At 38.6% G+C, this 16,310-nt stretch overlaps 1 protein-coding gene across 9 annotated transcripts in view; it reads left to right on the forward strand.

Annotated features, from left to right (window-relative positions):
• The window catches only part of LOC141906396 (phosphorylase b kinase regulatory subunit alpha, liver isoform-like), an 82,252-nt gene that overhangs the window by 42,845 nt on the left and 23,097 nt on the right, over positions 1–16,310 (forward strand). For all 9 annotated transcript variants that reach the window (XM_074795657.1, XM_074795662.1, XM_074795663.1 and 6 more), the window contains 2 exons: positions 4,052–4,237; positions 10,467–10,686. In XM_074795657.1, coding sequence (XP_074651758.1) covers positions 4,052–4,237; positions 10,467–10,686 — 406 coding nt within the window. The remainder of the gene's footprint in view (positions 1–4,051; positions 4,238–10,466; positions 10,687–16,310) is intronic.

Genomic DNA, 16,310 nt, shown 5'->3' on the forward strand with positions numbered 1-16,310 from the left:
ATGGTCTTTCCAGCTTTTTAGCTCTGCTTGTTTAGCTTGGTCAAAAATCCCATATTGCGCTACTAATACATCGGCATCGTCAATCGTTGGTTCAAGAACTTGAAGATTATCTAACTGATTTATATCCACTGAGCTCTGATATCTCTAGCCATCTGAATTTACTGTTGCAATATTGTACAGTCTTTATATTGTCCAGTTTTCTTTCCAGCTCTGCCTATGATGGTCCCTACCTGTGTGTTTCCATTTACTTCAAATTTAATCTGTTGACCCTTTTTTAAGGTTGGCTTCTCATTTTCAACCACTCCCTGATTCAAAGCGTCATCAGAACTGTTCACATTTCCGACCGTGTTGGGCAAAGTCTGGTTCTCAGATAACATATTATCAACATCGTTGTTGATTTTCTAGTCATCACTGTCATTATTTGACTGTACAACTGCCGGTTCGGTTTCATTTCTTACGGAAAACTTATCTTGTTGTTGATAACGTTTGTCATCATAAGGTTGATGATTAATCTCAGATACAGCTTTTTTTAACCGACATGTGTGCACTAATGAGCTGACCACCATGTCGAACAAATACCACAACTCCGTCCTGGCCAATAACTCAAGCAGGTCCTTTCCATGTTGACTAGTCAGGCCTTTTATAGAACACCTTGTCACCACTTCTATAAATTTCATCATTGTGAGTTCGAACCTGTTTTCTAAGGGCCCTTCTTATCTTCTCAGAACATTCAGCCTGAGTAAATGCCTGTCTTGCAGCAAACAGAGTCGTAATGTAATAGTGACCTGACGATGATCTCTAGGGTGAGATCGAAACGTCGTGTCTTTTAAATATTTTAGATTTAATAAATAAAATCTGGTTTTTAAATTCTTTTAATCTGTAAATAGTGGGATTTTATCTTATTATCCGTTCACCACGTTTGAGTGTGGTCATCGTTCTATAGAGTCGTAATGTGTTTTGCAATACCATTAGCTGTGGTACTTCCTTCTAATGCAGGCAGTTTGTCACATAAGACTGATGGTAAGTTGGGATTACAGCCGAAAACTAGTTGATGTGCACTATACCCATGAATATTACTGAGTGTATTCTTCGCCATTAGAGCCCAAGCTAAAGCTGTCTCCCAGTCGCAATCTCTATCGTCCTTGATTTTTGTAACAATTTCAGTTAGTGTCCTATTGTGCCTTTCACAAATTCCGTTACTCCACGGACTACAAGCTGCGGTAGTCAATATTTCGATGCCAAACTGTCCTCCCATTTCAATCATTTCTTCATTCATAAACTCACCACCATTGTCACTGAACAATCTTTTTGGTGGGCCGAAAACGCTAATCCAGTGCTTAATGAATTCATCCATAACATCATGCGCTCTTTTAGTCTTTAAAATAGCACCTGCATTTAATCCAGTGCTTAATGAATTCATCCATAACATCATGCGCTCTTTTAGTCTTTAAAATAGCACCTGCACTGTATCGCGTGTAGAGCTCAATGATATGAAGATACCATAATGATTCTCCTAACTGATGTAGATCTACTGCAACTGTCTCATTCCAATCTGAGGCCATGGGTAGCGAGACAGTTGGACGACTTAATGTTCTCTTGTACTTTTCACATAAATGACACTGAGTAAGGACTCTTTCTAGAGCTTGTCGAGTTTCTGCATCACTGATTCCTGCTTTCTCTAGAAGATTTTTCAACTTTTCTAAAGAAGCATGTCCAAATTGACGATGGAGTTTTAACATAGCCCTCTCTTTACTCTTCACATCGTCAGCAGTCTGAAGGATCAATACCGCTTCACTACAAAAATCATCGTTATAATATCTATCACTCCAGATATTAACACAGTAATGTCCCATAGAAGTTTGCTCCAATTTGATATTCCTCCCGAACATATGGACTTCATCATTACCTACATTTATTATGGCATCTGCTTCTTTTAATGACCCTTTGCTAAGGAGCAAAGGAAGATCTACATCAACGACGTCTGTAGATAAACGGCACGTATGACCATCAAAGTTTGCAGGGATGATAACATTCTCAGACGAAAGTACTTTCCTACCGTAACCAAAACAGAAAAACCTGTTAGAAGATGTGACGACAATCTTATCCCTTTCGGAAGGTGATAATGAGTCAACATAATCATGGAGCCACTTCTTACCGCACACAGTTCTAGTACATCCAGTATCAATAACAGCGGCACCCAGAGCCTCTAGCATGAAAATTGTGTTGTCTTGTCCAGAGCTCTTGGCGAAAAGGACAACCTAATCACAAACCTCTTCGTGTTGCATAGCATGCATTTCATCTGCCTTATGCGGACAGTTCTTAGCCCAGTGAAAAGTACTGCCACAAACAGCACATCTAGTTCTTCGTACAGATCTATCTATGGGATTCGTGCCCCTCGGCCCATTCGCGCTAGTTACACTAGAGCGTCTAGTCTGAAAGCCTGCACGGCCTCGTGAGCCAAATCCAGATCTATGTTGAGCACCACGATTTTCCTGATTTGCATACAATGTATCATGTTCTTCACCTTTGACCTTCACATCAGCGTCGAAATTCATCATAATTGTCATCAGTAGACTGTTTGACTTTTGCCTCTTCAAATATCCGCTTGAGAGCAGATTTCATACTTGCTAATGTGAGGGTAGGTGAAGCTGTGAGAGCAAGCTGCTTCTCTTTTTGTTGTAATCCAGCTCCATCCAAGATTTTAAATGCCAACACAGCTTCCGGTAACTGCATGTTGCGTTTAACACACCGGTTGTTGAGCCTTTCAAATTCGATTATATAATCATTAATTGACATACCTTCAGTCCGTTCAAATTTCTCAAAAGCTGTGTGTATTGAGTATGCAATATCCGTGTCAGCAGTCTTAAAAACCGTATCCAATTTTGTAAGCAAAGATTTCATCCAGCATTAAACGATGCCGTTGACAGCTCAAGAGCAGCAGCCCTCGCTTGTCCTTGTAATGTCAACGTCACTGCTAAAGCCTGCTTTTTGGCATCTAAATCCGTAACTAGTTTCCATATCTCAATCTCATCTTTCCACGATTGGTAATCCGTCGCTTTATCCAACAGCAGTGGATTTTTGTAGGTGGACTGGCGGATTTTTTTTTTTTTTAACACAACGCGGCGCCACCGGACGGTAAAAATGATGGCCACGTGCAACAAATTTTATTTAAACGAACGAACCGATGCAAACCTCAGCTACTCACACAAAACATAGCAACGATCTTTCTTTCGTTTCCTTTTTGTTTTTTTAACAAAACGATGAATAAAGCCCTTATTCCACTTTCGCACATTGAAACAAACTCCGACGACTTCGACGAATTGCCATCCACAGCCGCTCGTCTCGATGTCAGCAGCCACAGTAACTCACCGCACTACCAATCAAATTTAGTTGTTTGCTCTGCTACCATTTTGATAATCACCTTAATTTCCTGTAAGGCCTCTTATACGCATTGTAAAAGACTAATTCCTAAACACACATTCCACGCACACACGCAACCGAGCTCGGTATCCCCTCGCTGTACCGTCAATTTTTTCTAACCCCAAAAAGCCCAAGTCCACATATCTAACAGAAACAGTCAGAAGTCTGCCAATGCTGCGTGTTTGCAAGGACCGTGTACAGAGTACTCCATTGAAGCAGCCCGATTCAATACTCATTAGTACATATGATGATAGGGTGATGTCTTCCGAAGGTCATTGATTGCATGTTGCACTTAATGCAATTTTTGATATACTTATATCTTAGCTGGAATAAGATCATCTCAAAGTAGACCTGATAGCTTAATCAGTTTCTTAGTACATGCATTACACATGGACCCCTTTGATGTATGTACGCCCCGCTGGGCATGAATCATAGCACTTTCCCATTCAAGATAACTTGCCCTGCACCTCCTGCCTCCCCGGGTTTCTTTTTACATTTAAATCTGTGATTTGCATGAGTTGAATATTTTTTGAATCCAAACTAATTTCATTGCTTTAGATTTTGATAATGTATGAATGTTAAACTGAAAGAAACTGATAGGTCTAACTGATGAATTGAGTTTATTTTACAGGTATACGCATAATGCAGACAATAAATAGAATGGGCCCTTCAATATCGCGTGCACGGTTACCAACAAATTCTCCTAAAAGTCCCACATCCAGCTGGCACCGGCTCTCAAACTCAATACGCAAACAGAGCATAGCAGGGATAGTTAAACGTACGCGTTCTATTGCTATAGATGGAGAGGAAGATTTCGGTAAATATAACTCTTTCCACCCTTACTTGTTTAATGGATCATTCCTTTATTCATTTATTATGTATGCACTAAGTCTCAGTAACTTTCTGTTAGCTCTTGGTGGCACAAATTGTAACAAATGGTTATAAACAGCTGGTATTTTGTCATAAGAAGAGAAATAGGTGTTGGAATTGATATGGCAAATTTTGTCCATCAGCTCTTGGCCGTTTGGAAGTGCTGGGAGAAAATGTCCAAAATTTCAATTAATTTTTCTCCATTCTACTAATTGATGCTTTACCTTGTTTCATGACATCACAGGGAAAGCATTTCAGAATGGCATCACTTGGAAATGCTTACTACACAGTGCATCATGATTTCATCTTCATTAGCTGTATATGTTATTGCAAATCCAAGAACAAATTGATTTTTCTGCTCAAAAGAAAAATGTACTCAGTTGATCCTACTGGACCCATGGTCCTTAATTAAAATGTTCAGATGTGACATATTTAATCTAGTTCAACATTTCATCCTGTATCCTACCCATACAGATATGTACACATTTGAACTGACCCCTTCGTGCATACGTAATAAGGAATGATTACCACGATGATCATCTCCTGGTTCTTTGGTAGCTGTTACTGTATTACCGTAAGCTGTTATTAGCCCACTTGGGACTTTAGTCCCAGCGGGCTATTGCGTTCACTTTTCGTCCGTCGTCGGTCCGTTCGTCCGTCCGTAGACGGAATCCAGTTATTTTGGGAAGTTTTGAAGACGCTTCAAGATAATGTCTTGATATTTGGGTTACACATGTATCTACCCTAGACACATCTTCAGCCCAAAAACTGGCCCTGTCAGATTCAAGATGGCCGACTGGCAGCCATTGTTGTTCGCCAAAATCAGCACTTTTTACACATTTTTGAACTTTTTGAGGGAAATTTTGAAGACGCTTTGATCAATTACCTTGATCTTTCGGATATATGTGAATTCCCCCAGGGCCCATCAGCATAACAAAAATTGGGTCGATCGGACTCAAGATGGCCGTCCTATGACCTTTTTAGTGCCCAAAAATGTTGATTTTGGCCCAAATTCTGAGTCCTGTAGCTTCCTACTGGTTTATCATTTCTCATTGCAATTTGTGATGGGTATTCTTTGGAAAGGGATGTTTTATACCTGAGACAGGTATTTTTCATCAGCCAATTATGACGCAATTGGCGGCCATCTTGGTGTCAGCAGTACTCATTCGTAAGTGGGAAAAAGTTTTTCCACATTATATTGATACCTAAGTGTATTTTGTTACCACAATCATTTTGGAAGTTGTAGCTCATAACGTGTTCTATGATTATGGTGAGTTTCAAGGTCATTGGTTTTTGTATATGGCCACCAGGGGGCGTTGAAAAATGCAATATCTTAGTATTTCTATATTATATTCGTATCAATGCATATTTTGTAACCACAATCAATTGCAAAGTTGTAGCTCATGACATCATCTATGATTGTGGCAAGTTTTAAGGCCATTAGTTATTCTATATGGTCACCAGGGGGCGTTGAATAGTAGAATAACTTAGTATTTCCTTATTATATTGGTACCTAGGCATATTGTGTTACCATGATCAATTACAAAAATATAGTTCGTGACATGTTCTATGATTGTGATGAGTTTCAAGGTCATTGGGTTTTGAATATGGTCACCAGGGGGCGTTGAATAGTAGAATAACTTAGTATTTCCATATTAAAGTGGTAACGAGGCATATTTTGTTATCACAATCAATTACAAAATCGTAGCTGCTGACATGTTCTATGATTGTGGTGAGTTTCAAGGTCATTGGATTCTGTATATGGTCACCAGGGGGCGTTGAATATTGAAATTGTTAGATTGTTGAGCATTTGGAACCACTTCCCAAGTGGGCATGGTGTCCCTGGACCCCTAGTTTTTATACTTTTAACACTTTTCTTACTGCGAAGTGCTGCCTCATAACCTGGTCTTGCAAATTGGTTAGAACATGAAATGCAACTTTTTATGGTTGCAGTAAAATCCTAAAATAGTTTTTCAATTTTAAATTTGCATTCAACCAAATTCTGGAAAGGCATCTAAACTACATATGTTTCCGATGCAATGGGTGTTGTTTCTCAAGAACACTATGAATATGACATGAAGCACATTTTTTAAATTATCGCTTCGATATTACTTATTTACATCAACTGATACAGTTACTTTTCATATATAATGAATTTTGTGAGCAGAACGCTTAGAAAAATGCTACAAGTAAATACAATGTTGATGATAAAAAATGTGGGATATGAATGACACAATTGATTTTAATTAGGTAATATCAAGGGCTTCCGCATGATTTAGAAATTTAGAATTGATTTTATTTTGTTGTGGTGGATAAATTACATCTATCTATATGAAATACATTATTTCAACAATTTCAGAGAATCCATTTACCCCTCGAGAGTTAGGTTTGTTTTAGAATTTATGTGTGTGATGTAGTGACTGTTTGTGCTTGAGTAGAATCTGATACATAATGTAGAGTAAATTTATTATAACTTTCTAGTGTAGCTAATTTTTCCATCTACTCCTTAACCACAAGATCCCTCAAAATATTGTTTGATCCACCCCTCCTCTATTTTCACTCAATTATTGTTGTGAACTTCTTTTTCTGCAGCCACATTTATTCTAGACAGAATTCTAGAAGTGCAAAATTCTAGGGACATGGATTGTGAGTAGGCTCATCACAAGGCTGGATCAAATTATACCACTGCTTCAGGCACTAATCAAAGAATTATTAATGGCAGAATGATTATGAGAGAAAACCGCAATCAAAAGAAAAACTATGAGAGTTATCTTTATATTTCAATTATTCAGAGATGAGATTACCGCGGAAATCGGTATTGAAAAATTCAATTTTCCAAATAGTCCAATAATGATGTAAAAGTATAGGGGGGGGGTGATCATGATCTCACTCAACTGGACCGGTGCGATTGGTAATTGGGTTAACCGTAAAAGCGTTCAGCGCCTTTTTTACTTACCGTCGCGTATTGCATTTCAATGCATATTCATTCCAACACTGTTTTTGTATCTACTATGATGTATGTATTTCATCGATCGGTTACGGACAGAAGCGCGCGCGGCAACAGTAGTAATGTATGTAAGCCCAGGGTTCAAATTTCAGAAATTGTCATCCGCAGCAAGTTGCTTTCAGAAATACTGTGGATGGTGGAAGCGATCCACAGCAAGTCTAGCTCTCACCACAGCAAGTGCCTATCTTGAAAACAATACCTGGTTAATTACGTATTCCATGAACATTGAAAACTATTTCTATATGAGAGTCAATGTTATTTGGTTACTTGACTTAATTAACCCTTTCAGTGCTGACTAGTTAATACCCTATAGTGCTAGAGATAATTTGAAATTTAAAAACAATTCCACCCTAGTGTGTTTAATAACGATAATACCACTATAGTGTATCTACACCGCGGCGCGGTGTATCATTAGTTACTAGTATTTCACAATGTTTGACAGGTGCTGCCATTTTTCAAGAGAGATAATTACTAATTACTAATTACATCAATACGCCGCAGTGCGGTGTACTAGCAAAATCTATCACTGATTTATACACCGCACTGTGGTGAAGACACACTGAAAGGGTTAAACATTTAAATGTACATCAAATCAATTATAATATTGTCAACAATATTTGTAAAAATTAAACACTAAAAATGAAATCATTTGAGTTGGGTCAGTTCATAATGATATGTGATTGAAATTGAATCATTGATTACTAAATTATTGAAAGAAATTCTAATAATCTATAATTTCTCAAAAATAGAATATGGCATTGGGCATAACTATTAAATTAAACTACTGGAGGGATGAATATTGGGCGTACATGTGTTGGAAGTTTAAAAATTCAGATCAAAATTCATGTTAATGACAGTTGTTTTTGTTAGGTGGCAGCACTGTACAGAAATAGTTGTTGGTGCTAGCGCAGGAATTTTGCAAGGTGGCAGCACCGTACGGCATACAGTTAAGGCATCAGCCGCTGTAACTTTCTATTTCATGTCAAACTTTTCAGACTTTTTACAGAATTTTGATTATAAAATCTAGTGTCAGTGATTGAAATTGTCAAAGGCATTTTAAAGAAATTTAATAGACGGCATTTTGAAGCTGTCAGTACAAAGATAGGTCAAAGGCTATGTACCAATACATCATCGGCAAAAGCTGTCAATTGCCGTTGTGAAATTCGAACCCTGAGGCCTACATACCGTTGCCACGCGCGTACGGGGCGAACTCCTTCAGATATTGTACACTGTGTTGATTTTTTTGTGAGCATTCATCGGCGCATTTTAACTGCAATAATTCAGGGCTCAACCCGTAATGCATGAGATGCTGATTGTCATTTTATAGGTCCGCTTTCTCATATCTGATTATTGCTATGAGCCATTTTCAAAAAAGTTTTGAAAATGGTTTGTCACATACCAGGCAAGCCCTGAGCACAGGCTTTCACTTATACAGTATAATGTTCATGCATTTGTGTATATATTTTAAATATTCCAATTCTATTTTTCCAAATTTCCATATGCCAAGAAATTTCTTTTTCCATTTAAACAGTCCCTGTAAGGTGTACATATTAAGAAACAACGTTTATAAAATGCTAAGATGGAATGTCTTTCAATTTTGGGTTTCTCTCTTGGGTCTATATGAAGATAGATTGTCCCTTGTTCTAGAAATTACTTATTTAGTTCTGTACTAGGCCATTTATTACATAGATTTTGTATGGCATGCTAATTTCACATTATGCATGCATATCATTAGTATATCAGAGAAATGTTGATTTTTGTGTTGACCTTGAGATTGAATTTATAATTGAATGTTCCTGCTCAAATGTCAGGAGCACTGATGATGGATATCATCATGTTAGGTATCACTAGTAGGTTCAACATTCACATTGTGCCATTGATAAAATAACAAGGGATTTCCGATAATGCGAAATCAGTGTATTATTATACAGTCCACCTTCGTAAATCCATCCTTGGTTAAAGCGTATAAGTGCTCAATATAATTCTGACAATTGGGTACCATGTTTAGCCTACTTAAGGAATAGTGCCTATTGCGTTCACTTTTTATCTGTCATCCAACTATCCATCTGCCATTCACTCATTCGTTCAGCTGTCCCTCCTTTGTCCACAGAATACAGTTATTTTGGGTGTTTTTAATGTAGCCCAAAAACTGGTCTGATCAGAATGGCCGACTGGTGGCCATTATTGTTCACCAAAATCAGCGCTTTTATCAATTGCATTGTTGACATCATCGTCTTGCATGAAGTCATCCTTATGGTCCTGGAGGCCTGACTGGAAATAAGTTGCTCACAAAATGCTGTATATCTATACTCGTCTTTTGTACCATAGACTTTCATTGTGTCATTTAAAACTGTACCAATACAAGATGGAACATTGAGAAATGATTTCTGTAAAATATTCCAGTTACATATAGGCCCCCAAGTGATAAAACTTTTAAGTTCACCATTTTTTTGCAAAAATTGCTGGTCTCTACTTAGGGCCGGCATCAAGATCCTGGTGCCCTATAAAGATCTCCTTGCACATCCAATTTCGTTTTGGTTTTGTCTCCGGATGATGAAAAAAAGATATTTTCAGCATATTTTATGAATGAAAGAGATTTGTCAATGAAAATGTATGGCAAAAATATTCCCCAAAGAGGATGCAACCCTTTTTCACAAGGTTCAGACTTAAAAATTTAATCGTGTGACCAGCAGGGACACTGAATAAATGAAAATGTCATTTTCAGGTTAGCATCTAAACAAAGCAGATTTGACAATGAACAGGTATTGCAAAAAAGAGAACATACAGCATTTGGCCTGAAATAAGGGAATTGGTGAACTGAATCCGTTTCTATTTTATTTCCTGAGGATCAGCAATCATAACATGTCTGCAGATAACGAGAGAAATCCCACAATAAATTCAGCCAAAAATGAAAAGTTCAATATTGAAATGATTATATTGAGCAACATTTCGGCTAAATGCTATTAGCCATCATCTGTATGTCTGATGATGGCTAATAGCAATGTCAATGCAGGACCTCGGTTTAAAAGGTTATTCTGTGGATTTCTGGGGATATACGTGTACCGCGAGCCCAGCACAAAACTAGTTGTTTATAAACTATATCAAATGTATTGAGATTTTTCGAATGAAATATCACAGAGCTTTAACAGTTATATAATCTTATTTGTAGCTACACATTACTTGAAAGGAAGTTTGAATCCTGCAGTGAGTGGAGCAGTACCAGTCAGTACTAACAGCCCTACTATACGTCGCCACACCTCATCTACATCAGATAAAGACGACCGCAGTAAATATGATGGAATTGATTGTCAAGAACTTGTAGACTCGTTAAAAACAACTGAAGATTTACAAGAACAGGCGGATATTATATATTACCTTTTCATAACAAAGTAGGTGCTCTTCATAGATCAAGATTGACTTAAACTCCCAAGGCTGGGACTAAGACCGTCTCCAAGGAACCTGGCTCATTTTGTGTACAGTCTGCAAATCTTTAAACTTGGTATGAGGAATGGGGTATTTGAGATGTCCATCACCACAATTGAAAATGGAGGCCGTCAAACTACTGGCCAGGGTGGCCATCTTGAATTCCATGTGAGCCCAATACAGCCTAGAGTTTTTGATGGATTTTGACAAAACTTAGGGTAAGATCCCTTTTTCATGCGAATAGTCCCTCCCTATTGAAAATGGAGGTCATCAGCCATCAAATCTGGTGGCCAGGACAGCCATCTTGAATTTCATGTTAGCGCAATACAGCCTGCAATATTTGATGGATATCCATGAACATTGATGCGAAAGTAAAGACAGGTTTATCTATTCAAGACATGAACTAACACTCGACGAACAATAAAGTAAATTCTGCTTTTTTCTATGAAGAGCAATATGTTAGGCCTACCAGTCTTCAATTACTTGCCCTTTTACTGTTTGCTTACCCTGGGGATAGATGCATGGCATTGCAAAATTGTAGTTCCCTTCACTATTGTAATTTATAAATGATATGATTGCGTTACGGTAGAACTCAAACCGTAAACCGCACTTTTTTACAGGACGAGGTCGATAATTTTAAACAAACAGCACATAATTCTTCAAGATTTTGTCTTTATTACCTGGAAGCTACATCTCAATGCAGTTAATTTGCTAGAAAGCACATCACATTAATTGCTTGGAACTCACTGCAAAAAGCAGATTTTCAAAATTTCAGAATGCCCTTTTTATTTCAAAATGCCCTTTTTAGCATTGGTTGACGTCTATGACGTCATGCCAATGCTAGTAAAATGGATCAAAAGTCGTCGACTCTTCTCATTTTCATAGTAACTTCAAATTGTAACTCCGTTCTCGTCAAACAGTAGACACAGCTGAAAATGACTCAAAATAATGTTTCAATTATACACTACAAGATAGCGTCGCCAGATTTCTGATTTAAAGGCCCAAAAAAATATTCTATCGCATTTTTCTCGTTAGTTATCTGGTGGATTAGAGGGGGTTAAGCAATCACGTAGTGATATGTCCGCATTGACATTGGCAGTAAACAATGGGGAACGGCCTCTTCTGCATAGAAAAACAACAAATTATGTACCTCCGATATATGAATATCATAGTGTTTGAATATCACTGTTAATTCCAACTATCAGTAGCCATGGGATTAATTGAGATTAATTCTCAGCGTCAGAATAGGTATTTCTAGAGCTGTGGTACGGCAGGCCGACTCGTAACTGAAGTCCGTACAGTTAAGTTATGTGATCGGGCGCGAACGCCGTTACTAAAGTTAAAACCATTTCATGATGTCACGAAACATTAAACGGTAAACGGTAGGCTACCACCATGATACAATTTCACCAATAAGACGAATTATTTTATTCAATTTTACCAGAGTTGTTTATTGGAGGAATATCATTTTTAAGTACGCCGAGAACAACCATGTTGTATCATCAGTTGCCTGACAGTTTATTGTGAAATTCCATCTATAAGTTTGTTTATATTCTACAATAAGTTTTCACTTCAAGACGCTCTGCCCGCTTCCTGCACACTCACTCACGAAAAAGTCTGTATATGTTTTTATTTTTTTACCTTTTGTGGATGGATGGATTCTGACTTTTGAAATTGCGGTCAATCTAATACTGCGTCGCTAGTACATTTGTATAAAATACACGCGCATCAGCAGTCAGCTGCATGTGTGCGAATATAGGTTAGAGTATATGGCGGTGTGTGTTAGTAATCACCTGAGCGAGTCTATATATAGCACAGTGACTCGGCAATGATAGTATACACAGCACTCTCACACATCCACAGGCGCATATTGTCAGCCTCATACATCTTAAATCGAAATTTTTATTTATAATTAGTATAATATTTTTGACAATATATACACTCATTGATTTAATGGTGAGCCACAGGGCCATTGGACCTTTATTTGGAATTGAATCGAGCGGCCTCGATGGCTCAGTGAAATAAGGCGTGATGCTGTTGCATCCACTATCAGTGCTGAGTGACAAGTTGGTTCGAGTCCTGCTGACTGCTTACAGTGTGCGGGCAACACTTCAAAGGCTGTCCCGTCGTGAGGTTAAGTGAACAATCCAATAGGGTTAAAAACCAAGGTCCGAACGACGTAGACAAACAAAAAGACAAACAAGCAATCATCAGCCTGTCTCAGTAGTGACACCAACGCTGGCATCGCTCTCGCGACGTTTTGATATGTAGGTTTGTCCGGTTGATCTACCTAACAGTTCATTCAAGGAAAACCACAGTCAGTCGAGATTACCCTACGTCAAATACGAATCTTGTGTAGGCGAAAGTGCCGAAATCGTTGTATTAAATGGGTTTTTGTATACAAATTTCGATTGATATAAATCTCTTGGCTGGGACATGTTGTACATACTATCGAGGACTCCAAAGAATTCCCTAGGTCCGAGAGAAACGACTACGAACGACGAGACTTCCTTATCGTTGAAAGATCTATAACAGCACTGATTTATTCTGCCCATACGTTCATATAAATGATATTGAGATTACATTGTGTCAAATCTGTACAACTATTGGATAGAATCTAGTAAACAACCTGTACAGTACTGAAAAGGGATTATCACATGAATTATATGGATTGATATGATACAGCAACCATGAATGAAAACTACAACATAAATACAACCATATACGCCGAATGATATATTCGCGACACTCCGGCCACAACAAAATAACTATGTACTATTACTTTCTCTATCTGAAATTATAAAGTTGTTCACAAATTAACTATTTACAGAAATACCGATAAGTACCATTAACAGACGTCATCGGCAACGTCTTTATATACATTTCTGATTCTTTGCCGGGCTAAATCTGCTGCTTGACGAGTACTCAGATTACGAGGAATACTTGCCCTTCCAGTTACAGAAGGAGGGGCATCTTCGTCATTTTCAGTTGTCTGTAATTCTAAAGGATAAAGTTTTGACAAAGGGCGGTTTGTTACTCCGCTAGCAGTCCTCAACGAGCAGGACCGGACACGACCATCCTGTCCCCTGAACAATTCAACAATTACACCTAAACGCCAGCTGGTACGAGGACCCTCATCGTGTATCAAAACTACCGATCCCGTTTTAACTATTTCTCTGTTATCACCGACATTCCTATGAAATTCCCTAAGACCAGTTAGATATTCTGTACGCCAACGTTCCCAAAACTGACGTACTAACGACACAATAAAATTATATCTGTTACTTAGTGAACGGCTATTGACAACAAATTCCGGGTCATTAATATCAGCATCACCTATCGGTAGAGAGGTGATGCGCCTCCCGCACATTAAATGAGATGGAGTCAAAGGACCCAAATCGTTTATATCGCTCGATATATACATCAGTGGACGATCATTCAAGATCGCCTCTATTTCTGTAACCACAGTTACGAATTCAACATAGGTCAAAAAAGAACGCCCTAGGATCTTTTTAATGCAACCCTTTGTAATACCTACGAGTCGCTCCCAGAACCCTCCCTGCCAAGGAGCTCTCTTAGAAATGAATTTCCAGTCCACATTGTGCGAGGACAGATAACGCCGAACTATCTCATTCTTGAAAATCTGCCGTAAATGTGTATTGGCACCAACGAACGTAGTGGCGTTGTCGCTCAACATCAACTTTGGCAGGGAGCGTCTGGAAACAAACCTCCTGAAAGCAGAAAGAAAGGTTTCACTTTTGTTATCCGAAACAACTTCAAGGTGAATTGCGCGACTAACCGCGCACGTAAATAGGGCTATACACACTTTCCCGCCACCTTTCAAAATCATAGGCCCTAAATAATCGACCCCAGTATAATAAAAGGATGGCACCTCCTCCACTCGGCAATGAGGTAAATGAGGGGGGTCGGGTAGACGGTATGGTTTACCCTGATATTTCCTACAGACGATACAACGACGCATAGCAGATTTAACATATTGTCTACACTGAGGTATCCAATAAGTCTCTCTAATTTTGGCAATAGTGGCATCTGTACCCAAATGAGCCACGTTGAAGTGAGCGTCTCGTGTTACCAAATATGCGAATCTGCTTAACTTCGGAATTAACATAGGATATTTACAATCGTAACTAAGAGGTGCGTTTTTCAAACGCCCTCTACACCTGATTATTCCATCCTTATCCAAATATAATTGTAGTTGATTCACTACCGAAAATTGTTTCTTATACGTACCAGATAACACCCGAATTATATCTTTACAATATAAATTCTGACAGCTCTTAACCCACAGGATCTTTGCGCGGTCTATCTCGCATGATGATAATTCATCAAAATGCCGTGAACTCGCTTTTGTTTTGAGGTTATGTACAAACCGTAATACGTATGCTGTAACCCGCAGAAGTCCTGTGAGGGAAGAGTATGTCTCTATATCTACTACCTTCCCAACATCATAGTCAGAAATAACTTCTGAAACATCAAAGGATACAGCATTAGATTCGACATGGTTGGTGTTTACGTACATGATATTTCCATCACACTTACTTACTACAGGACGATTGTTTTCATCGACCAGCCATGACGGTCCCTTAAACCAGAAGGTGCTACATTGATTAAGTGTTTCACAAGTCACACCACGTGTAATAAGATCTGCAGGGTTTTCTTCAGATGGACAAAAACCCCAACAACCAATATCAATTAAACGATTTATTTCTGACCTTCGATTTTCTACGAATTGGGATACCTTTTTACCCGACCGTCCTGCTAACCACCCTAAAACAATCTGACTATCGGACCAGGCGAAAATATTCAATGGCCGACATAACGCAGGTTCAAGTGACTTTGCAACGTGAGATACAAGACGTGCTCCTATCACTGCAGCGCACAATTCTAATTGAGGAATTGATAATTTCTTAATAGGTGCCACACGAGATTTGGACATCAAAAAGGCGGATTGATCAACGCAACGGATATATGTTACTGCCCCGAAAGCCCGTGAACTACTGTCACAAAATACGTGAAGTTCTGGTTGGCCGGAAACCAACATGGCAGAATCAATTACTTGATGCGGAAATTCAAATGTAGACGCTTCTTGCATATCTTTTACTATAGAACTCCATCTACTACAAAGTTCGCTGGACAGACTATCGTCCCAATCCACAGAAAGTTTCCAAATGTCTTGCATTAGAATTTTCGATTGAACTGTAATTGGTGTAAGAAAACCGAACGGATCATAGACACTGGAAATATTACTGAGAATCAATATACCGTTATCAAAAGAGATACAATTATCACAATACCAGTCCAAATACGGATCAGTTTCTGGTGGTCTAATCCCAATTAATTCTAGATCCCAGAATTTCTTAATAGAGTTTTGCCCAATTTCATCCACTGAATCTGCGTTCACCTGCAAACAGTAAGCCGCTTGTGGACCGGAAACTAGGTAACCCAACTTTGTAGGCACAGCTATAGGACCAATTGACGAAACCACGAAGTCGTTCCCTAGTACAAACTGGTAATAAAAATCAACGCCTATCAAAATAGAAATGCTGAATGCATTTGAATAGAATTCACG

This window comes from Tubulanus polymorphus, chromosome 5 (genome assembly GCF_964204645.1).
Source record: "Tubulanus polymorphus chromosome 5, tnTubPoly1.2, whole genome shotgun sequence".
Taxonomy (NCBI): Eukaryota; Metazoa; Nemertea; class Palaeonemertea; order Tubulaniformes; family Tubulanidae; genus Tubulanus; species Tubulanus polymorphus.